Source organism: Scyliorhinus canicula, chromosome 3 (assembly GCF_902713615.1).
Source record: "Scyliorhinus canicula chromosome 3, sScyCan1.1, whole genome shotgun sequence".
In the NCBI taxonomy this organism is placed as follows: Eukaryota; Metazoa; Chordata; class Chondrichthyes; order Carcharhiniformes; family Scyliorhinidae; genus Scyliorhinus; species Scyliorhinus canicula.
In genome coordinates, this window is record NC_052148.1 from 60,031,461 (window position 1) to 60,057,206 (window position 25,746).

Below are 25,746 nucleotides of genomic sequence, written 5' to 3' on the forward strand. Positions count from 1 at the left end.
ACCTGGAAGTCGCTGCCTATAAGGGTGCTGGAATCTGAGATGATCAATGATTTGAAAAGAAACTGAGGAAAATAAACCTGCAGGGCTTCAGGTCTAGAGTAGGGAAATGTTACTAACTGCATTGTTCTACAGAGAGCCAGTGTGGGCTTAATGGACTAAATTGTCTCCTTCTATGCCACAATGGCTCTCTGACTCTATGAAAAACCTTCCGTGGACAGTCCTTTGACGTATCTTTCTCTTTGGAAGAGTTTGAATTTTCACTACATGTGATAGAAGCTTCAATTGATCTATAATTGCAGTAATTGCAGGGGCTTGTTTAGCACAGTGGGCTCAGACAGCTGGCTTGTACTGAAATACAAGACCAGCAGTGCAAGTTCAATTCCTGTTCCAGCCTCCCTGAACAGGTGCCGGAATGTGGCGACTAGGGGCCTTTCACAGTAACTCCATTGAAGCCTACTTATGACAATAAGCAATTATTAATTGTTAATTCAAGTTATATACTTTCAAAATAAATAGAGAACGCCAAGTCTCAGTATGTTTAACATGGTAACTATACACCAAGTTCAAAGCTGGTCTGGAAACTACAGAGTACTGCCATTAATTATATTAAAACATGCTAAGTAAGGGAATTGATTAAATCAGGACCATGAGAAGGGAAGCCAAGATGCATGTCCTGAAATCACAGAACATCAACACACTCATAGATACTACAGGCGTCCAGAACATGCTCTGAACTTCACGTGGTGGGAGGGAGAGGATGTCCCTATCAGCGGGCGAGGGGCAGGATTTACATTGTTGGGGATGCGGGGGACCTGCTACCGGACCTCAGTAATTGGCTGCCCACTCAAAATGGAAAGGAATTCCGGGAGCTCCCCATCATGTAAACATTAGCATGTGAAGGGAGAGGGAATTGCTCCTGGGTTCCGATCCTGACGCCAAAGGAGATCAGGAGTGACTCAACCCGGTGGAAGAATATGGGGCTGAATTCTCCGATTTTCAGGCTCTGTCCAGAGGATCCATGGCGTTTTACATGGGAACAATCGGTGCCGCCTCAGCAGCGATCCTCCGACCGATGAAGGGCGCGCAGCCGTGCCACGTAAAATGCATCGCCTCCACAAAATAAACGGCCGGAGAATTGCTGGGTCCATGGCCGCCACATGTGCACGGCGACGACCTGCAGTGGTCGGGCTGTACAACATGGCGCCGGCCACGCGCAGACCCCAACTGCCAGATGGTTCCCCTCTGGACACCCCCTGGCCACCCCCCCACCATTCCCCCCAGGCCTCACCAATGCCTCCCCAGCCAACAGCATGGCTCCTGCCCAACTGTGGCAGTGCTGGACACAGTCAGCAGCTGCCATGCCGGGTTCCCGACCACTGAGACCACATGTCAACCGCGCGGTCAGGAACTGCGCAGCATCTGGGGAGGGCCTTCAGGTGACGTCGTGAGGCCATTCCAACGACGCGCCATGCTGCGATGATACCGTTTTGGAGTGGGGCGGAGCAGGTGCAACCTGTGTAAAACAGGCACCGCCCCGATTCGGTTGTCAAAATTGATTCTCCGCCCGATCGGCGATTACAAAATCAGTTTTGGGAAACGGAGAATCCCGCCCATAGTCTCCCAAAGGGAGAATTTCACGCTCTGGCTGGGATTCTCCAGTCGCCGAAGCCAAAATCGCATTCGTCAATCAGCCGGAGAATACCCATTTATGACCAAATCGGGGGCGGCGTCGCTTACGCGATGCTCCGCCCCCTCCAACGAAATGTACTCATAGAGTACGCCGTGCACCATACCGACGGCCTCAGAATGCTGCCTGAGGCCCACACCCCATGCTCCACCTCAAACCAGCTGAGTTCCCAAAGCCGTCAGTCGTGTGTGCTATCATCTATCGGGAACGTGGTGTGGCGGCTGCGGACTCAGTCCAGCGCCGCCTCAGTCGGGGAAGGGCCAATCTGCGGGCAGGGGGGACTATCTCAGGGACTGGGGTCACTGTTGGGGTGTAATTCAGGATGGGTGAGCCGGCCAAAAGGGGGCTCTATTTCACAGGACGGGTCCACGAGCGGCCGGCGCCATGCGCGGCCAGGGATCTGCCAATTCTCTGGCCCGTATCAGCAACTAGAGCTGGGTGCTCTACATTGCTCAGCTCTAGCCGCCAGCCAAATGGAGGCTTGGTTGCTGTTTTACACCGAATTTCTGGTCGTAAAACGCCAGCGTGAGGACATACCCTCACAATCGGAGAATCCAGCTCTATATCTACATATGGAACGGAGGTGAAGCAGGCCTTTCAGCCTATCGATCCTGCTCTGCTGTTCAATATACTCATGGCTGAGCATTCACTTCAATGCCTTTCCCCCGCACTATCCCCATATCCCTTTATATCATTCGCATTTAGAAATCTGAGTCTCTGCTTTAAACATATTCAAATACTGAACTTTCACAGCTCTTTGGGAGACAGAATTCCAAATATTCACAACCCCCTCAGTAAAAACGATTCTCCTCATCTCGGTCTTATGCTGACTCACCTATGCTACCATGGAATTACCAATCTTTTATTTTAAATCTGCTGCACAACTTTGGGGTTCCTTCTTTTAAGTACCTGCAGCATCTCGTGTAAGTTGTGATCTGTGATCTAACCCACCAGCTTTGGCTCAGCTGTGGCATTCGTACTCTGAAGGAGGGGATAATGGGCTGGTTTAGCTCAGTGGGCTAGACAGCTGGTTTGTGATGCGGAACAAGGCCAGCAGCGCGGGTTCAAATCCCGTACCAGCTTACCCGAACAGGCGCGGGAATGTGGCAACTCGGGGCTTTTCACAGTAACTTCATACCTGTGACAATAAAAGGTTATTATTATTATGTTGTATGAGCCCCACTTTACCATCCAAGCATTTTGGTGCAGCACCAAGGAGATGGTGTGCTGTTTTGGGGTGCCATTCTTTGGATGAAATGTTAAATCAAGGCCCACCTTCCCACCATGCTTATAGTAATTTACCATTGCACCACCATCCTAAAGGAAAGCAGTAAAGAAACAAAAGCCGAAGAGGTGGGATAAAAAAGAAACGGCAAAACAAAGCGTCAGATGCAGGTTAAATTGTGACCACATTCTCCAACTTACTTTGAGCACCAGCAACAACCTATATTAATAAAGCACCATTAACATAATAAAATATCCCAACACGCTTCACCCAAGCTCTGCAAACTAATTATGACACATAAGGAGATAATAACCGGGATTCTCCGTTGCGGGAAGCCCGGATCACATTCCTAGATGGGACGGAGAATCGAATGTCAGGGCAGAATTGGGATCAACGCCGGACGCTGATTTGAATGTGATGCTCTCACCGCCTGTTGGCAGCGGGATCTAGGCCCTCAACCGCGTGTCAGCGGGAGCATGTAAGTGAATGTAAATGAGTATCAATGAGTTGGATAGGTAACCATACATAGAAAATAGAAGCAGGAGTAGGCCATTCGGCTCTTCGAGCCTGCTCCTATTCATTATGATCATGGCTGATCATCAAGTTCAATACCCTGACCTCGCCGTCCCCCATATACTTTGATTCCTTTGGCCCCAAGAGCTATAACTAATTATTTCTTGAAATTCCACAACATTTCGCCTCAACTACTTTCTGTGGTCATGAATCCCAAAGGTTCACCACTCTCTGAGTGAAGAAATTTCTCTTCACCTCAGTTCTAAAAAGTTTACGCCATATTCTCAAACTATAACCCCTCGCTCTGGGCTCCCCCACCATCGGGAACATTCTTTTTGAATCTAACCTGTCTAATCCTGTTAGAATTTTATAAGCTTCTATGAGATCCCCTCTCACTCTTCTAAACTCCAATGAATATAAACTTAACTGACTTAATCTCTCCTCATATGACAGTCCTGCCATCCCAGGAATCAGCCTGGTAAACCTTCGCTGCACTCCCTCCATAGCAAGAACATCCTTCCTCAGATAAGGATGCCAAAACTGCACACAATACTCCAGGTATGGCCTCATCAATGCCCTATCGCAGTAAAACATCCCTATTCCTATACTCAAATCCTCTCACTATGAAGGCCAACACATCATTTGCTTTCTTTACTACCTGCTGTAGCTGCGTGGTTAATTTCAGCAACTGATGCACTAGGCCACCAAGTGAATATCTGCTTCTCTCAAGTTACACTCATTCAAATAATTTTTATTTAAAAAAAAATATTTTTATTCTCCTTTTTCACAATTTGTCTCCCGAATTTACACCCAACAACAATCAATAACCAACAACAAATATCTCAAACCCCGTAACAGTAACAACGATCCCATCCTCCCACCATGCCCAGACATCAGGCCGCATGTTAACATAAACAAATGACACACTCATTCAAATAATAATCTGCCTTTCTATTTTTGCTACCAAAGCGGATAAACTCACATTTATCCATTTTATACTGCATCTACCATGCATATGCCCACTCACTCAGCCTGTCCAAATCCCATTGAAGCATTTCTGTCACAGCTCACCCTCCCACCCAACTTTGTATCATCTCCAAATCTGGAGATAACACATTTAGTTCCCTCATCTAAATCATTAATATATAATGTGAACAGATGGGATCCTCGCATCGATCCCTGCTGTACCCCACTAGTCACTGCCTGCAAATTGGAAAAATACACATTTATTCTAACTTTTCGCTTCCTGTCTGCTAACCAGCTCAAGACACTATCCACATTCACATGCGCTTTAATTTTTCATATTAATCTGCAATGTGAGACCTTGTTGAAAGCCTTCTAAAAGTGTCAATAAACCCATCCACCGGTTCTCGCTGGTCAACCCTAGTAGTTAAATCTTCAAAGAATTCCAGTAGATTTGTCAAACATGATTTCTCTTTCGTAAGATGGCACGGTGGCAGAGTAGTTAGCACTGCTGCCTCACAGTGCCAGGGATCAGGGTTGAATTCCGATCTCGGGTGATTGTGTGGAGTTGCACTTTATCCCCATGCCTGCGTGGGTTTCCTCCGGGTGCTCCGGTTTCCTCCCACAGTCCAAAGATGTGCAAGTTAGTTGGATTGACTATGCTAAATTCGCCCTAGGTGGGGTTACGGGATAGTGTGGAGTTTGGCCCTTGGTAGGGTGCTCTTTCAGAGGGTAGGTGTGGTCTCGATGGGTCGAATGGCTTCCTTCTGCACTGTAGGGATTTTATGATTCTGTGTAAATCCATGCTGACTTGTCCGATTGTACCACTGCTTTCCAAATGCTGTGCTAGGATATCCTTGATAATGGTCTCTAGCAACTTGCCAACTACCGATGTTAAGCTCACAGGTCTATTGTTCCATCAGGGAACAATGCCATTCAGAGAAAGAAAGAATGCTCAGTTATGTCAGGAGGAACAAAGGCTGTTTTACAATTCATATCAAGACACCAATTGTAGCTACTTTACCTGTTCCGCATGGAGCACTACACTCAGTCCAAGCTCCGAATTTCCAGAAGAATTCCGGCTGCCCTATTGTGTTCTCTTTCTCTGTGTCTTTCTTGACAGTATACTCGTATCGTACTCCAGGGTTTGTTTCTTGGAACAATAGCTGTAAGTTACAGATTTATTGTGAAAACGATTGCAAGTCAAGCATTTCAGAAATAAAGCAATCATCCCCTTGCAATATCTAGTGTGTTGGTGCATGGATATACTCGAGAATCATTTCTGAACTCGACTGGACTCAGGTCTATTCAGGTTCACCTGAATCAGAAAATTCAGTTGCACTGCTCCTTAATATTCAGATTTCGATCAAACGTAATGCAACTTCAAAGCTATATTCTTTTTTTTCATTATTTATAAATTTAGAGGGGCAGCACGGTGGCCTAGTGGTTAGCACAACCGCCTCACGGCGCTGAGGTCCCAGGTTCGATCCCGGCTCTGGGTCACTGTCCGTGTGGAATTTGCACATTCTCCCCGTGTCTGCGTGGGTTTCGCCCCCCCAACCCAAAAATGTGCAGAGTAGGTGGATTGGCCACGCTAAATTGCCCCTTAATAGAAAAAAATAATAATTGGGTAATCTATAATTAAATTTTTTTTTTTAATATATAAATTTAGAGTAACCAATTCATTTTTTTCCAATTAAGGGGCACTTTAGCGTGGCCAATCCACCTACCCTGCACATCTTTGGGTTGTGGGGATGAAACCCACGCAAACACGGGGAGAATGTGCAAACTCCACACAGGCAGTGACCCAGAGCCGGGATCGAACCTGGGACCACGGCACCGTGAGGCAGTAGGGCTAACCCTCTGTGCCACCGTGCTGCCCTCAAAGCTATATTCTGATTCTGCTTTTTCTCCCTCCTAATTTCTGCACAGATTTTCATCACTTGCTTTTTCTCGTTTGAAAACAGTCATGCATATTACAGTGTAGAATCAGTTGACAAATGTTCTCTGTAGCACCTTGCATTTGTGGCTATCCTTTATGTGGGGGCCTGCAGAATGAACTGATGTGTCAGTGCAGCTGAGCATGCATCCACAGATAATGATTACCGATGACCAGCAGCATGAGACCAGGCCAATTAATTTTGTCTTTTTCATAATCTTTATTGTTACAAGTAAGCTTATATTGCAATGAAGTTACTGTGAAAAGCCCCTAGTCGCCACACTCTGGCACCTGTTTGGGTACACCGAGGGAGAATTCAGCACGTCTTTCGGGACTAGTGGGAGGAAACCGGAGCACCTGAAGGAAACCCACGCAGACACGGGGAGAACGTGCAGACTCCGCTCAGACAGTGACCCAGCCGGGAATCCAACCTGGGACCCCGGTGTTGTGAAGCCATTGTACTAACCACTGTGCTACCGTGCTGCCCTGTTGTTCTTCACCTTATCTTGAGGTACAGACGTTATTTAGAGGAAGCTTACCCAATGCAGACCAGTGTGCTTCCTCTATATGGGATTGTGTTGTCACTCTCAGTAAGCTGTTACAATACATATTTTCCTCTCACAGGCGATCCTTTTAATCGCTATTCTATCGCATTTCCTCAAATTGGAAATTCAAAAACAAAAAGATCTTTTACTTTGCCAAACCCCAAACTTTAATTCAAACACTCACCAGCACACAGTGCGAATATAAACATTTAAACTGCATTTATATTGGTAATTTGGTTTTATATTGGTTTAGCATTTATATTAGGTAATTTGGACATTCTGAATTCTCCCTCTGTGTACCCGAATAGGCACCAGAATGTGGCGACTGGGGGCTTTTCACAGCAACTTCGTTGCAGTGTTAATGTAAGCCTACTTGTGACAATAAAAGATTATTTCCATCTGAAATGCCCATTTACATTGCAATATTTACAGAGCAAAATATAAATTCTTGCCAAGAAATAGATAATTTATTAATTCAGTAACAAAAAAACAATTGGCATGTTTCAACCAAAATATTTCCAAAGTGTCATTTTGGGTCAGTTTGATGGGATGTTTTATGTTGGCTGCAATGGTGAGATTGTGGCCTGTATAAACCCGCATTTAGTTCCTAAAATGAGCTCTCGTGTGAATCATGACATGCCTGGCTCACTCGCTGCCTGATTCGGCCAACCCGCACATCAGCTGCTAGCGGTTAACAAGGGCTGGCGAATTTGAAACACTCACTCAGCACTCACTCACTCACTGTCAACAAACAATGATGGCGAAGGGGTCGGAGAACCAGCAGCAGGGTCAGCATTGCCACCTGGGAGGCAATGGCAGTTGTGGTGAAGGTGGGCAGCATGACCAGGAGAACCACCGTCCAATGTAGGAAGAAGATGAACGACCTCCACCAAGCTGCAAAGGTAAATTACCACCTCTCTCCTGGCATCAGTCCTGCCTGCCACCTCTCAATTTTCTAACCGCCCTCCCGCAATTCACTAGCTGATATTCGCACCCCTCCAACATCCGTCTGCAAGCTTGTACCTCAGAGTCCCTTGGCATCCACCAACATAATCCCTTCATGTCTAGATGCGGCATCAAGCATGCCTCTCACAATGCACTCTCTTTGTACATGCAGGAGAAAGTAGCTCATAATAAGAGGCAAAGAGAGGGGGAGGAATCCCAGAGACCTGGGGCGCGATTCTCCACAAATCCAGCGTGCCGTGAAGGCAGGCGTGAAACTGGCCATGTTTCACGCCAGCCTCGGAGCTCCGTCCCGGGACCCGATTCTCCCCCCCGGGCGGGGCTAGTATCGGGGCCGGGGTATCACGGCGACACGGAGTTAGCGAACATTGCTAACTCCGCCCGCCAAGAGTCACGGCGGCTGACGCGCATGATGACGTCAGCCGCGCATGCGCGGGTTGGACGGCTCCAATCCGCGCATGCGCGGATTATGTCATCACGCAGACGCGTCAAAACCCGCGCATGCGCGGGCCGTCATGCACCTCAGCTGCCCCGCGGACTGATCCTGCGGGGCAGTGGAAGAACAAATAGTGCGCGGGTATCGGATCCGCTGCCCGGCCGTGCCAATCGGTGCCATGGTTGTCCGGGACGGGCACTTTGCGGCTCTTTTCACGAACGCTGAAAGCAGGTGTGATCGCGGTCGTGAAAACGGCCGTAAACTCCGCGGTATTCGGCCCATCGGCCTGCGGAGAATCGCTGTTCGCCGTAAAAACGGCGAGCAGCGATTCGTGTCGGGGGGCGGCCGGAGTTGGGGGGGGGGGAGAATAGCGGGAGGCCGTGAAAATTGTCGGGAAGGCCCTCCTGCTATTCTCCGACCCGTCGTGGGCAGCGGAGAATCGTGCCCCTGAGTCCTCAACCACTATATGGAACGTGCCCTGGCGATCGCGGGGTTTCCCGAGGAGAGAGCAGTCACCAACAGCGATGTTGGCCTGTGTCAGAGAGGTGAGGGTCCACTGTCCCATCATCAAGATGACCTGTTTCAAGTGATTTTTTGATGTCCCAGACAATTATCTTTCCCTTTCACTGAACCCATGTCCATTGTTTTTCAGGATCACCATCTGATGAGGCTGGGCCACCTTGAGTCGTTCACCTCCCGCCACCCAAGAGACACCTCTGAGGAGAACTCCGAGGAAAACACTGGCGATAGGTCAGAGCCTTCACCCACTACTTTCACGAGCACAGAGACGCACACCTCAGTGGGTGACATTAGTGTACAGGCTTCAAGTGCACTACCTGGATAGCACCACACAGTTGCTAATGCACATCAGGTGGAGACAGGAACATCCAAGGAAGACAGCAATCGGAGATCTGCTGGATCCCAGAACTCAGTTGGGTTCAAGCCAGAGGTCAAGCCTCTGGACAAGGGCTGATGCAGATGATAGGACACAGCGGTGGCATTCAGGCGAGGGTGTCAGCGACATTCCACCAATTGCAAGGCCGATTGGAGGAGTCACAAAGCCTTCAGGTGCAGGAAATTGTGCCGGTAGTGTGTAGCAACCCGACTAACACTGTTAGGGCTGGTGACGCAGTGGAAAACCTGCAGCCCAACATCCGGGTCCTCAGTGGTGCTGTCCAAGGCATGGCTCAGTCTGTGACCACCGTGACTGAGGGCCTCAGCTTTATGTCCCAGTCGCTGAGGGACATATCCCAGACACTGGTGGACATTGCCGAGGCACTCCAAAACATGGCTCAGTCACTGAGGAGCATCGCTGAAGGCGTCGACACCATGGTGCAGAAAATGGGAAGCCTCCAGCACTGCCAGAGCCAGATTACTCAGAGGCTCCTTGAACTCACCCCAGCTGCTCCTGCACCTCAGAGAGTCACCCAGGGTCCTACAGACACTGTCAGGGAGAAGAAAGCGCTGGGCCATCCCGGGGCCTCCTTCTGCTAAGGAGACTACGGCGCTCTCTAGTGCTTTTGAACTCCCTGCCTGCACCCTCATCCCTTGGTTCCTCTGCTGCCCCACCTCACCCTTCAGAACAGTGGTCCAAGATCAAAAGCCCCAAATGCAGACTCCGTCATGAGGATGGGTGTGAGCGCGCTGTCAGCAGAAAGACAGGAGTAAGACAATTAGATCCTGAGGAGCACCAGAGCTTTCCTCACAGCAGGTGGTCATCACGCTCATGCCTTGTATAGTGAACCCGCTGATAGTGCCAACACAGGCCCATCACCATGGATTGTTATTACACAGGCCCTTGGATGGGTGAGCAAGGTGGTTGGGGAGGAGGGGTGTGATTGGGGGTGGGGAAATGGGGGATGTAAAGCTGATGGACGCAGCCTCGTCCTTGGAGAAAGCCTCGTCCGAGGAGAATCTGGAGACAATGAGGGCCTCCCTGGTCCTTAAGGTAATGTCGCCGCATGTCCTCCATCATCCAGATCCTCCTCGCATTAAAGATTGCAGGATATCCAGTCCACTAATCATCCTCTCAGTCATAGCACTTGTCCTTTCGAGGAGACACTTAAAGGTTCAGGAGCGTGAAATGCTATCACTTCGAACAAGGCTCCTTTGAAATAGCCATTAGCTATGAACCTAGAGGCTGGCCACAGGCAAAGGGATGAAATTGACTTTCATGAGGGAAGCCGCAGCAGGACTCTGTCCTGGGGAAGTATGGAAGGACAGACAGGCTGCATCTGTGATTGCTCCTGTTAGGGATCTCCACAATATTTTTAAATGGCTTGAGTGCCTCACACACGCAAAACTCCCCAACCCCTGGCCCAAGGGCAATACCCACCTTGGACCACTCCAGCTCCCCGATCAACCCTAACCCCCCTGAAGGCCCCCTCCCAAGCACTAGAACAGCAGTTCTGGTGCCCTTGGTAACCATTGCGGCAGCTTCCTGTTTTTGCAAAGGAGTACCAAACGACGCCCACATAGTTTCTCGCAGTTGAAGTTGCACTTCCGGTCTGTTCAGATTTTGATATGTGGTCAGCTTCAGCAGACTCGCCAACAGCTTGACTCAATTAAACAGAATATCAGAGCAAGAGTTTTCGTGAGGCCTTCAAGTGGTCTGGTATCTTTAATGGGAGAAGAATTTGGAAAGTTACCCCATTTCAGCTCACTAACTGCTCGGTTTATTTGAAGGGAGTTCCAGCTGAGATTTGAGAGAGAATTCCATCACTTCTGGGAGAGGGATTCAAAAGGATTCTGCTCAGATCTGCAGTTCCAATCAAAACTAACTTGGAGAAACAGACTCACAGAGAATGCCTACCAGCTCAACTGAGGAGAAAACACAGCCTCCAACTGGGGTTTTTGAGAGAGATCCACCCTCTTCAGGGAGAGAGAACTTAAAGCCTTCTTCAACTCTGTCCCAAAAAAAGAAACTGAAATTAAACACGCAGAGTCACCCAAAAAGGCATTCCAGAATAAAAAGCACCAATCCACGTCAAAGATCTGCTTCGCCCCAGGATTGTAATGGAGTTGGTTGGTTGGACATGAAGTCCATCAAAATGACATCATGGGGTGATGCCACAGAGCATCAAGGAGAGGCCTGGACCAGTACATCAGACCAGAGGTGTTTTCAGTTTGATCAAACTTTTCAGTTTAAAACAAAACCTGCAGGTTCCAGGACAGGAATTCAAAAGAGAAACACAAAACAGACATGCATTTAGCAGGTTCCTTACAATTCAAATCTGACCAGTTATTTACCACAGATACTTTTACAACAAACGTCTCGGTATTTACATCCATTAAAACTCCCAAAATGTAAGTAGCATTGGGACAAAAATATTTTCTGATTTAAATGTGAGGAATTCCAGAGATAAATTTACTTTTGCATGTCAGAACTGAAGGCTTCACTGTACATGTTCAAATATAAAGAGTGTTTCTTTAGTAAAGGTGCTAAGCCATTGAAATCTGTACGGCTGGCTGCCTGTTGGACACTCTTCCCGATTATCCAAGTTATTATCCCAGTTTCCAGCCGGCTCTGTGGAAAGGAAAATCTAGCAAGGCGTGTAATGGATGTTTGCTGATTTATGATCCTGCAAAATTCAACGGCTTTGGCAAATATATATGCTATACACATCGGCCAATTATGGGCTGTGAATTTCCATTAAATTTGTAATATTTTAGATGAACTTTATGAGCCGCAAAATACACACAAACAACGTTTAGAAACTTGGAGGATTGGGGAGGAAGGGGGGTATATATTAAATGTAAATGCATTTTTATTTTTTCAGTGATATGTATGTATATCTTATCAACATATGAAACCGGTAGGACAGGACAGGACCAGCTCATTAATATTCGCCCTGTATATTTGTATAGGTGCTGACTTGGAATTTATGTGCATTGCTATTGTGTGAAGCAGGGTCTCACTTTTAAAGATGTAAATCTCACTTCTTGCATTTGTGGGAACTCAAATTTCTCATTAATTGCATGAGGCACAGTCAATGCTTTTGACACATCCCTTTGAACACCTCACTTTAAATGCTAGCCCTTAACCTAGATCTTTCAAATAGAAAATCACTCATGCTGACACAACAACAATGTAAGCCATTACCAGTGAATTGCTGTGGGACAGCAACTGATTTGAAAGGCAATGGAGGATCTGTGGTGTTTCACAATGGGAAAATCGGCACGAAACGCTCACCGATTCCACTACCAGTGAGGGGCTAGCACCGGCACCACGTGAAACATTTGCGGAACACGTGAAAAATGGTTGGAGAATCGACAGGTCCAGTGCGGCACATGCGCAGTTCTGACAAGCTGCAGCCGCGTGTACGCCTACACCTCCAACACGCGCACTGATTGCGCCGGAAAAGATGCTGCCGGCCGTGCTGGACCATGTTACTGCCCACCTCAACCCCACAGCCCAGTCCTGTCCACTCGCCCACCACTCCCCCAAGCAGTGGCAGAAGCCACCCGATCAGCAGCAAGGATCTCGGCTGAGTGTTGTGGTGCTGGACCCTGTCTACACACCCTCTCTCTCTCTCCACAGCCAGGCTCCCAACCACTGAGACCGCACGTGGCCCGCGTCATCGGGAACTCAACCCATCAGAGGCAGAGCATCGCGTGTTTGCTGGCTAAGGACATTCCAACAGGGTTGCAACTGTGTGTGTTCCAATGATGCTGATTTGGAGGGAGGAGCATCGCGACCCAGCGTCAAACTGGCGCCTGCCCTGATTTCAGCATCGGGAACTGTTCACCGCCTGATAACCATTCCCGATTTCGGCGTCGGGCAATACAGAATCCCGCCGAATGTTTCTCTCCACATAATTGACTACAAAGATCATTTCCAGTTGTATATGGAGATTGAAAGTTATTTGTAATGAGGATATTGCACTCAGGGGTATAAAACCATTGATTGCAGATGATATGCAATGGCATAGTGGTATTGTCACTGGACTAGCAATCCAAAGACCCAGGGTATTGCTCTCGAGACAGGGTTTGAATTGCACCACAACAGATGGTGAAATTTGAATTTAATAAATATCTGTAATTTTAAAAGTCTAATGACGACCACAAAATCATTCTTGATTTTTGTGAAAGCCCATTTGGTTCACTAATGCCCTTTAAAGAAGGAAATCTACTTTTTTTTTAACCTGGTCTGGCCTACATGTGACTCCAGATCCACAATGTGATTGACTCTTTAATGCCCTCTGAAATGGCCCAGCAAGCCACTCATTCCAAGGGCATTTAGAGATAGGCAACAAATGCTGGCCTTGCCAGTGATGTCACATCCCATGAGCAAATTAAAATTAATGTCTTGCTGAAGAGGACAGGGATCGTTCCTGTGGGGAAGGGGAGATCAAATTGTCCCAGAAACCTAGCACAGCTCCATGAATTCATCAAATCCTGGCGTTCACAGTGAATGACATGCAAACTTGTAATCTGCATCTCATGAACTAAAACTCTCTTCTCTCTCTTATAGGCACCACCAAATCAAGGTCCATAATAAGGTCGTCCAACATAAGTCCCAGCCCCCGACTATGTTGGATGAGGAAGCTGAGGAAGAATCATCACAGCACTCACCCGCATCCTCTACCAGCTCAGGGACACACACCTCGGTGAGGCGTAGGTTAGGTTCAGGCTCACTTATTGGAGAACACCTCACTGACCCTTCCCCGCAGCAATCAGAGGCAGGGGCAGCCTGCACCTCAGGCACCCGGAGGGCTGCTGGAGATCAGTCACCCATTGAGCTCGGCAAGTGGCTGCCAACTCAATGCTGGAGATGCAACAACAGGTGGTGGAATATTCCATGAGATTCAGCAGTTACTCAGCAGACTAAAGCATAGCATGGAAATATCCATTCATGTTCTATCTGATGTCATGTTTCCGATATGTGAGTGCCTCGATGATGGAAGGTTGCGGCCACCATAGAGACCAACATGTTTTGCTGGATTTAGGTGCTGCCTAAGGTGCCCTTGTGAGTATCTGCACTGTAGTGTTTTTATGATTCTATGATTTCAGATGTTGCTCTGTCTAAAGATAAATTCTTACCATCAGGACACTATTCTCTATCTTGAAATTGCAAGCAGTGATAGACATAGAACATAGAACAGTACAGCACAGAACAGGCCCTTCGGCCCTCGATGTTGTGCCGAGAAATAATCACCCTACTCAAACCCACGTATCCACCCTATACCCGTAACCCAACAACCCCCCCTTAACCTTACTTTTTTAGGACACTACGGGCAATTTAGCATGGCCAATCCACCTAACCCTGATATCTGACCAATGTAGACCATTCTTTTTCAGACGACATTCAGCCCGACGTGAAGCAAGATTGGAAGGCCGCATGCGATTCTGGTGAAGACCCAACTTAGTGAGCATTCATAGGATGGTAATGAATGCAAATGGCGTTTACACCACTAGTCAGCGGGACACCCGACCCGCCATTAACCTGTCATTGGGTAACTCACAATTGAGACTGAATTAATCAATTGAGAGATTGATTTCTTGGCTCCTGCTAGATTCTCTGCTCCTGGTCAGCACAAAACCAGCCTCAGGCAGGATGGGAAAATTACACCCTTGTAAGTTGCCCATCTTAAATCGAGAGATATGCTTATTAGGAAACCATGCATTTCCTTGTTAGCTCCAAGAATCGCCCTAATACCTGTAAAAGCACTTATATTCTCCTTCCAAACAAAACTACTAAATGTAATACTACTTGTACCTTTTGAATAATTACAAAGGAAGTAAACGTTTTTTAGGTTTCTGAAGCATGAATTACCTGAATCCAGACAGGTTCTTTTGTTGGGCCTGGGGCTGTCAAATTTTCTAGGTTTCCGTTTCTTTCATACTTAAATGTTGTTCCTGCTGCTTTGTAGTCTCCATTCCACTGGATAATAAACCCTCCATTCAGGAAGTATTTCTCTGGGTCTTCACTTCGCAAAGCCAAGAAATTCCCAGCTTCAGCTATCTCTTCCACCCGGATATCTCGTGCTCCTTTAGGAATCAGGCCCACATCCACATAGCCTGGAAACAGAACACAGAGTGCAAGTTAAGACATATAAATCAATAGCTCATTGCCATTCCTGTGCATTTGTAAACGGAATCCACCAGTTATTTGCTGCATTTATGAGCAGCCCAGAGCAATTAATTTCTCAGAACAGTTGGCTCCAACTATGGTCTTTTGTACAACCCCTTTGTTCCAACATGGCAGAATGCCAACATCCATTTAAAGCCCAAAGATTTGAAAGTCTTTTGCTGAACATTTCTGCCTCTCACTCCTACTTTGAGAAGCTCCTTAAAGATCATCTATATAACCCAGCTTTTGGTCATCTGTCCCATAGGACTTGAGCGTAAAATTCTCGGCCGACACTCCTGTATGGTACTGAGGGAGTAGTACCCCATCAGATGAGGTGTTATACCAAGACATGTCTTCTCTCTTAGGTGGAGGTAACAAATCCCTCAACACTATTTCAAGGAAGATATTGGTATCCTGACCAGTATTTACCCCTCCATCTGTAGGAGAACGATCTGGTACCTAAATCAGTAACTTGTGCCTGAAAGTATTGTCCACATGGTGATGTAAGAAGGCACATGAGCTAGAACTAAGGCTGTCCAGAGATACGTGACAACAGGTAAGGATCTCGTATGGGATCCTGTCCATGCCTTTACCCTCTACTGTAAATATATACTCAGTTCAGTACTGTTAAGAAAGGAGGGGTAGGGAGGTCCAGAAGCCACAGAGCATTGAGGGGTAGATCCACAACTACAGGAGAGGGTTTCTGATGGGGTACCCCTCTCCCACCTACCTGCCCAACATGTAATTTTGTTCTTGTTCTTTTTCCGGTTTCCCCCATGGAAGTTCAACACTCTCGGCCGCCAAAGAATTGAGGCTGGCTGAGAAAACACCCTAAAGACCCCTGAAGGGTTTCAACTGGGGCAAGTGCAGGCTTCCCATCCGAGGACTTGCTCGCCTCAGCTAAAATTGCTGTATGAATTCAGAGGCAATCCCATTCCTGCAATTTCACACTTCTCTATGCCCACCTAAACCCTTTGCTTCCCCCTCACCTCCCATTCTGCCTAAATACCCAATGGTAGGGGAACGTAAAATTCTGGCCAAATTATTTCACCCCTCTATAAAACACAGAGGACATTGCTGTTCCTAATGGACAATGAATTAGAAACTTTTAATCTGAGCTCATGGCCTGCACGTATGGTGTTTTTCCCCTCAGGGCGGGTGTGGTGGAGAGTATGGGTGAAACCTAGAACTAGGGAGCATAATTGCAGAATACGGGATTGCCACTTAATTCAGAGGTAAATTGCCTGTGGGGGTCGTGAAACTTTTAAATTTGCTACCCCAGAGAGGTTGTGGCTGTGGAAGCTGGGTCATTGAATGTATTCAAAGCTGAATTATGTGGATTTTGGAAGTATAGGCGAGCCAAGGATTATGGATAACAGGCATGAAAGTGTAATTGAGGCAATGCTGAGATCAGCCATGATCTGAATGGCAGAGCAGGCTCAAGGGGCTACATGGCCTCCTACGAAGAGATAACTGCATACCGCAGTATCCTGTACTCCTTCTAATGAATATTTGAATAACGAAAGCTTTACTTTAAGATCTAGGATATGCGCATTCCAGACACCCGCAGTGCTAATCATGTATATTCCTCATTTAAATATCTTGGTAGGTGGATGAGCAGTAGGACTGTACCGTTGGAAGTGAGCTGTAAAACGTTAAAACATTGAGGGATCAAACAAATATTGAATGTTTTCACAGGGATACTGTTGAAATGTAGATGTGGTCATTTCTGTTTCTTTGGGCTCGATTCAGTGGACCAAAGGTAAAGTCTGATTTTGGGTGTGTCTGGCGAGGAGTTTCGCGATGGCCAGATTGGCGAGATTGTGACCGGTATGCAACAGCATCCAGTACCAAAAATGAGCCCCCACAAAATTCTCAACATTACTGACTCCATCGCAATCTGATTTGCCTGACTCATGACTTAGCGTCTCGCCGCTAAGAAGAGGGAACTGCTTTTGTGCGCTTCCTCACCATGGATGAAGTCGCGGCTGTCCCCCTGCCGCCGGAGGAAGAGGGCGAACCGCCTCTCAGGTGTTCTCATCGGTCAACACACAAGAATGGCAGCGTGCACACCTGCTCCTCACTTTAGGGATGCCGACCTCACAAGGCATCTCGACGCTGTGGATGAGAGGGTGGTGCACCCTAGGGACACACCGAGATGTAGCACTCGGCTACAAAAGATCAAGAAAAGGGAGGAGCACTCAGTTGGAATTCACTATCTGTAGCTAGAGGGAATGAAATCTGTCACAGTAAAATATTCACTATTAAAACATGTCACACCTCATACATGCGGTTCACAATACCACCCGCTGTTTCCCACCATTTCCCCCACCCCACAAGCACAAAGGTCCAAGATCAAAAGTCCACCCACTAAAAAGTTCAGGTGGCGGGTGTGAGTGCGCTGTCAGCAGAAAGACAGGAGTCAGATTTTTGCAGAAACTGAGGAGCACCAGAGCTATCCTCACAGCAAGTGATCATCATTCTCCTGTCTACTGAACTACTGACAGTGCCAACACAGGCTCATCAACCTGGAGTGATGTTACATCGACCATTGGAGGGGGAGCAGAGTGGTCGGGGAGGGAGCGGTGTTAAGGGGACGGAGGATGGGAGGAAAGGGGGAGAGCGAAATGTGGAGGGCTAGGGGGAGGGAGATTGGGGGGTGGGGGATGCAGAAGGGCAATTTGAGGGGGAAGGAAATGGGGGTTGGCGGTTTGAACCGACGGACACAGCCTCGTCCTACAAGAATCTAGAGACGAAGAAGACCTTCCTGGTCCACTTCGCATGTTGGGCCCGCAGTCTGTCCTCTATTCTCCTGCTCCTCCTATGGCTCTTTCTCCAGCCCCTCCTGGTCTGACCTCTTCTCCTCCTCAGACAAAGCCATATATCCCTCTACCTCCTCTTCCTCCAGCATGTTAGCCAGCTGCTGTGCCAAACTGCGGAGAGCACAAGGCCATCACAAAACAGGAGACCGTCTATGGGGTGAATTACAGTACACCGCCAGAGCGGTCCAGGCATTGAAACCGCACTTTCAACAGTCCCATGCACAACTCATCGACAGCACAGGTGGCTATGTGGGCCTCATTTTATTGGGTATCCACCTTGGTCTCCAGCCTCCGCACCGATGCTATTAGCCATGTCCTCAGCGGATATCTATTCCCCACGAGCCAAGTCGTTATCCTGGGGTGGTCCTCGAAGATAACAGTGCTTTCTGAGTGCTTCAGGATGTATCTGTCATTCAAGTCCCAGGTCCTAGGGTAGCGGACGCACATGTGCTTGATTCTGAGGCGGTGGTGGCACCCGATCTGAACATTCAGGGAGTGGAACCTATTTCTGTTAACATAGGGCACTGCCTGATGCCCGATGCTCGCAGGCAACATGCACCCAATCTATCGCCCCTTGGACCTGGAAAATCTCAGGAATGGAGGAAAATCCTGCAGCCCGGGCATCTTGGGCAGCACGGTACCATAGTGGTTAGCACTATGGCTTCACAGCATCAAGATCCCAGGTTCTATTCCCAACCTGGGTCACTGTCTGTGTGGGGTCTGCACGTTCTCCCCTTGTCTGTGTTGGTTTCCTTTGGGTGCTCCAGTTTCCTCCCACAAGTCCCGAAAGACGTGCTGTTTGGTAATTTGGACATTCTGAATTCTCCCTCTGTGTACCCGAACAGGCACCGGAATGTAGGGACTAGGGGCTTTCAACAGTAACTTCATTCGATCAGTTCAGTCTATTACAGGGCATTCATGAGTCTGGGAACAGTGGGGAAGAAGTTGTTTTGGAATCTACTGGTGCGTGTTCCCAAACTTCTGTGTCTCTTGCCTGATGGAAGAGATTGGAAGAGAGAATAACCCGGTGTGCACATCACCAACAACCTGTCCTGATCCACCCATGTCAATGCTACGACCAAATTCGGAATGTCCACAATGACTCTTACCAATTTTTACAGATGCACCATAGAAAGCATCCTATCTGGCTGCATCGGTCGGCCCAAGACCGTAAGAAACTAGAGAGTCGTGAACACAGCCCAGTCCATCACACAAACCCGCCTCCCATCCATTGACTCTGTCGACACCTCTCGCTGCCTTGGGAAAGTGGGCAGCATAATCAAAGACCCATCCCACCCGGGCTATTCTCTCTTCCAACCTCTTCCATCGGGCAGGATATAAACAAGTCTGAGAACACGAACTAACAGATTCAAATGCAGATTTTTTTCCCGCTGTTACCAGTCTCCTGAATGACCCTCTAATGGACTGATCTGGTCTCTTCACACATCTTCGCTACTGAGCAGTACTACACTCCGTATGCTATGTCCTATGTTTTTCATGTATGGAACGATCCGTCTGGACTGTACACAGAATAATACTTTTTACTGTACCTCGGTGCATGTAACAGTAAACCCAAATCTAATCCAAATTCAGCGATGGTAATGCCATTGAATGTCAAGCAGCGGTGATCTGTACTGATTTTATACTGTGCATTGCTTACCTCAAGGTATGCAACATATATGCTACAATGACATTATTTACGCACCAGTCACAATAGCTGTACTTTGTGAGAAAACTGTCTGGAAAGTCTGCATTTATGTATTCATGTGCTGCAATGAGACAGATGGGCAAACAAAAGGGTGGCATATACATCTCATTAATTTGAAGTTGCAGCACTAAATTTTAGCTACTGCACACACACAGGAGCAGTTACTGTTGAATATTGGCACCTTCCATTTTTAAATTTTGCCAACTAAAAACCCACAAACAGAGCAATATCTTTGGACTGGAAAGGTAGCTTCCCATTCTCACAGTCCTGATCTATCATTGTGACTCCATGTTAAATATTGGGGCTCCATCCTGCCCTCAGGCATTGATGAGGATGATTAAGCTGGGTGTCTTTATGTCTGGAAACAGGTTGGTTCTCGCTACAGGAAACAAATCAGTTTTAAAGGACTGAAAACCGGAATCCCGCTTCCGGAAAAAGAGAGAACAAGAAAATAAAGGTGAGGCGTGACGGGAATGTGAAAGCAAACCTGATGGCCACAGAGGACCTTAGGACCTCTCTGGGCATCTCGATGGGTGGGAATTGGAAGCACACCAAATTAAGGTCGAGAGCGGGAGCTGGACAGAATGCTGAGTACTCGGATTGGACTTGGATGTGTGTGCAGCAGCATGAAGCAGTGTCAGGGGCATGGAGTACGGGCAGGAGATCAAAAATAAGATCGAGGAGGGGGAGGGAGGTGAGTTTCGAAGGAAGATAATTGGAGGCAAGAGCCAGAAAAAGGCAAAGGTTCATGGGAAGATCAACACCTGCTATACTTCACAGTGAATTAAATCAATGTTGAAATTTCCTGTCTGTTAATGTGGAACCAGGTCCACACATCAAAGGCTGGACTTTCTTCCTGTAGTAGCCAGTATTTTTGTCATCCCGAGCTACTGAACGTGGTAAAATGGGGCACGATGTTCATGGGTGGACATCACAGACACATTGTCGTGTTCCGCTCACAGCTGCAGTCAAAACTGGACAAGCTTGAATATTGCACAGGTCGTGCTGGATATGGACATGTTCTGCTTCAGAATCTGAATCGCTGAATATTGATTGTGCAGCCATCAGTGAACATCCCCACTTCCGACCTTATGATAGAGGAAATAAGACCATAAGATATAGAAGCAGAATTAGGCCACTCGGCCCATCACGTCCGCTATTCACTCATGGCTGATATTTTTCTCATCCCCATTCTCCTGCCTTCTCCCCATAACCCCTTTATTAATCAAGAACCCATCTACCTCTGTCTTAAAAGACACTCAGTGATTTGTCCCTCCACAGCCTTCTGGGGCAATCGAGTTCCACAGATCAACATCATCTGGCTGAAGAAATTCCTAATCTCTGTTTTAAAGAGTCATCCCTTTAGTTTGAGATGGTGTCCTCGGGTTCTAGTTTTTCCTACAAGTGGAAACATCCTCTTCACATCCACTCTATCCAGGCCTCTTAGTATCCTGTAAGTTTCAATACGATTCCCGCTCATCCTTCTAAACTCCAATGAGTACACACCCAGAGTCCTCAACCGTTCCTCATATGACAAACTCGGAATTCCAGGGATCTTTCTTGTGAACCTCCTCTGGACCCTTTCCAAGGCCAGCACATCTTTCCTCAGATGAGGGGCCCAAAACTGCTCACAATACTCCAAATGGGGTCTGACCAGAACCTTACCATGGACAGCAAGGTAACACTGTGGCTTCACAGCACCAGGGTCCCAGGTTCGATGCCCCCCGGGTCACTGTCTGTGCGGAGTCTGCACGTTCTCTCCGTGTCTGCGTGGGTTTCCTCCGGGTGCTCCGGTTTCCTCCCACAGTCCAAAGACGTGCAGGTTAGGTGGATTGGCCATGATAAATTGCCCCTAGTGACCAAAAGATTTAGGAGGGGTTATTGGGTTATGGGGATAGGGTGGAAGTGAAGACTTAAGTGGGTCGGTGCAGACTCGATAGGCCGAATGGCCCCCTTCTGCACTGTATGTTCGATGTTCTTATGCAGACTCAGAAGGACATCCTTGATTTTGTATTCTAGCCCTCTTGACATAAATGCTAACATTGTATTTGCCTTCCTAACTGCCAACTGAACCTGCACGTTAACCTTAAGAGAATCGTGAACAAGGACTCCCAAGTCCCTTTTGCTTCTGATTTCCTCAGCATTTCCTAAATTATAAAATAGTCTGTGCTTAAATTCCTGCTTCCAAAGTGCAGAACCTCACACTTTTCCACATTGTACTTCATCTGCCACTTCATTGCCCACTCTCTTCGCCTGACCAAATCCTTCTACTGCACCCTTGCTTCCTCAATACTACATGTCCCTCTACAGATCGGCGTATCATCTGCAAACTTAGCAACAGTGCCTTAATTTCCTTCTTCCATATCATTTACATATATTGTGAAAAGTTGTGGTCCCAGCACAGGTCCCTGAGGCATACCACTAGTGGCTGCCATCCTGAAAAAGACCCCTTTATCCCCTCTGCCTTCTGCCAGTCAGCCAATCCTCTATCCATGCCAGGATCTTAGCCTTAGCACCATCGGCTCTTAACTTATTTAACAATCCCCTATGCAGCACCTTGTCAAAGGCCTTTTGGAAATCTAAATAAATCACGTCCACTGGTTCTCCTTTGTCTAACTTCCTTGTTACCTCATCGAAGAACTCTAACAGATTTGTCAGACAGACCTCCCTTTGACAAAGCCGTGCTGACTCAGTCCTATTTTCTCATGCATTTCCAAGTACTCCGCGATCTATCTTTAATAATGGACTCTTACTAATAATGTGGAAATGAAGCAGCTGAAGATGATTGGGTCTTGGACACCACACTGGGACTGAGATGATTGACCTCAAACAATCATAACCATCTTTATTTGTGCTTGGTATGACTCTAACCAATGGAGTGTTTCCCTCCTGATTCCAATTATTGAGTCTGAAGGAAATATTTCTGCTCCTCCTGGACCTCACGCAGTGCTGTAAAAGCATGATCCAACTCTTTTTGCCTCCTTTACATGTTTAAAGGTTTCCTGAGGTCTGAGAGTGCTGGTCAACTGTCGGTGAAAATATAAATTCTGTTAAATTGGAGACATATAGCCTCATAAACCGGTTTCAAAGACTGGCCTAACCCTTGACGGCAGATTGGTCACTTGTCTTTAGTCCTGTCTCCGTTAAATCCAGAAGTGGGCTTGCATTACTTTAGAATAGATTAGAATCACTATGGTTCAGAAGGTGGCTACCGAGTTTGCGCCGACCCTCTGGAAAAGCTTACATGCACCTACCCTATCCCCATAACCCAGTAATCCTACCTACCCTTTTGGACACTAGGGGAAATTTAGCATGGTTAATCCACCTAACCTGCACACCTGTGGACTGTGGGAGGAAACTGGAGCACCTGAAGGAAACCCACGCAGACACGGGGAGAACTTGCAGACTCCACACAGACAGTTACCCAAGGCTGGAATTTGTTATACTCCTTGCCTTTTCCTCCACGATAAGCAGATATGTAGTGTTGACAAAGAATATATAAATAAGAAGATTAAATCAAAGCTAATTTATTTTACACTACTAAACTAAAATGAAGTTTGCACACTCTACTTGGTTACAGATAATAAACTAATGATACTGAACCTGTAGTACAGTATTCAATATTCTATCTAATTGATAAACTACATTATGACTTGACCTTGTGCAATATTTCTCTATTTAACTTTCACTCGGCTCTCTTCAGCTTCTCCTTCAGCTTCTCCCAGAATTCCTTGAGTTGCTGTCTTATATACAGTGAATTAGTGACGTTCTCTAGTGTTTGATTTACACATTGATTCAGATATTAACCCTTTACTATACTGGCGTTTTACACATCATTACAGAATTGAACCCGGCTCCCTGGTGCTGTGCTAACCACTGTTCCGCCCCATTTCTCTGATTTTTAACATTTTAACCTCCCACTTGACCAAACCAACCAGTTCTGGGGGTTGAAATGATCGTTGAATGCTTTGCCCCTTACACGCGCACTAAAAGATAAATGTTGTGACATTCCACACCACTGGTGGGGCCTTGCACTAAGTCAACATTTGCACTACCTATACTTTTCCAATATACATTATCTGTATGTAAGGCTTGGCAGCAGCAGGAGACCAGGCGCATTTACACTCGCGTTTCAAAGAATTAATTGATCATTTTCAATTGTATTAAATATTGACTGAAGGGTAAAAATTACAGGAGTCACGGAAAGATTAATGGTTGATTCTGAAATGTCACTACCCAGGGATTCCTTTTAAATGGAAACCTATCAGGGAAAGAGTGTACACCTCTTCAGTCGTATTCATGTCAATTATTTTCATGTTAATAATAAGTTAAATATGTGCTGCTATATCCATTATAGATTGTAATATTTGAAATGGCTGATGTTGAGGGCCTTCCTGGTTATTGACTGCCTGCAATGCAGAAAACAGTGGGCCGGGATTCTCCGTTACACACCACCATTATCGGGAATTCTGATCGACACAAAATATACTGCGTTGGCCCAAAAAATGGGATCGGGGCCAGAAAACTTGTCCCCAGTCTCCAGTCCCATCCCACTTGCCGTAGCGGGAGTCCTTCCCCATGCCAGTGGGAACATGCAAACAGCTCCTCTGCATCGATTTGAAGGCGATTAATGGGCTGGAAGCCCAAATCTCCCCCCTTCCCCCCCATTATGCTCCACCCCTCCCAGCCAGGAGTCACATGGGCATGACTTGGTGCATTTACAAACAGTGTACAGGCACCATGGCCTTTGAGGGGAGCAGGGCGGTAAGCACCTTTTCCAATGTCTTTGGGCATTCTGGAGTATCACAGAACATACAGTGCAGAAGGAGGCCATTCGGCTCATCGAGTCTAAACTGACCCACTTAAGCCCTCACTTCCACCCTATCCCCGTAACCCAATAACCCCTGCTAAACTTTTTGGTCACTAAGGGCAATTTATAATGGCCAATCCACCTAACCTGCACATCTTTGGACTGTGGGAGGAAACCCACGCACACACGGGGAGAATGTGCAAACTTCACATGGTGACCCAGCGGGGAATTGAACCTGGGACCCTGGCGTTGTGAAGCCACAGTGCTAGCCACTTGTGCTACTGTGCTGCTCACGTCTTGCCCCATGGCCCCTGCATCTTGTCCCAGGCCTTGCACAGCGGCTGTCACACTTTCAGTGTTGGCCTGGGTCCCACGCATTATCGGAAACATCTCCTGCGCCTCCAGTTTTCCATGCAGGTGCTTGAATGTAGCTGACACACCTTCCTGTAAATTCTGGCTCTGAATCCGCACTAGTAATTGGATCATCTTTTCCAGAGATGCAACATCTGTCTTGGGAGCAGCTGTTCCCTGGGACCAGGCAGTCCTCCGAGTGGCCGCTCCTTCGGACATCCCTACCTCCACCTGATGCGCGCATATGTGTGGTGCTCACCAAGAACCTGACTGCTAACATGTCCCACCGAGGTGATAGTCTCTGTGCTGGTGAATTGTGATGGTGAAACAGTGTTGAAGAGTCAGTGTCTTCACACAGAGCATTGCTCCAGCATGTTCTGAGGCTCTGGAGAGGGGCTGCGACCCCGGATGACTCAGCTTGTCTGATGGTGATCCTTGAAGGCAAAGGACATGGGGTCAGCTATTGGGAAGGACTAAGCTGATAGGAGATCTGGATAAAGTTGTATAAGAGTCTCAATTTGTCAGCACGTGCCGAACTCTATGTCAGCCACATCTCAATACTTGGCCACCCCCGCAGGTTCCATGGCCCTTTCTACAAAGGAAGTGTGGACCTGTATGCCAGGCATGCCTCTGCTCATCTTCTGACACTCCCTTCAATTGTGACCCACTTTATCCTTGGGGACATATAAAGGACATGCAGCTCTGATGGACA

At 47.3% G+C, this 25,746-nt stretch overlaps 1 protein-coding gene across 1 annotated transcript in view; it reads right to left on the bottom strand.

Annotated features, from left to right (window-relative positions):
- LOC119962685 (A disintegrin and metalloproteinase with thrombospondin motifs 12-like) overlaps nt 1-25,746 on the bottom strand; it is a 740,693-nt gene that overhangs the window by 183,186 nt on the left and 531,761 nt on the right. Inside the window, exons 15-16 of the mRNA XM_038790610.1 lie at nt 15,047-15,291; nt 5,413-5,554 (exon numbers count right to left, since the gene is read on the bottom strand). Of these exons, the coding sequence (XP_038646538.1) occupies nt 5,413-5,554; nt 15,047-15,291 (387 nt within the window). The remainder of the gene's footprint in view (nt 1-5,412; nt 5,555-15,046; nt 15,292-25,746) is intronic.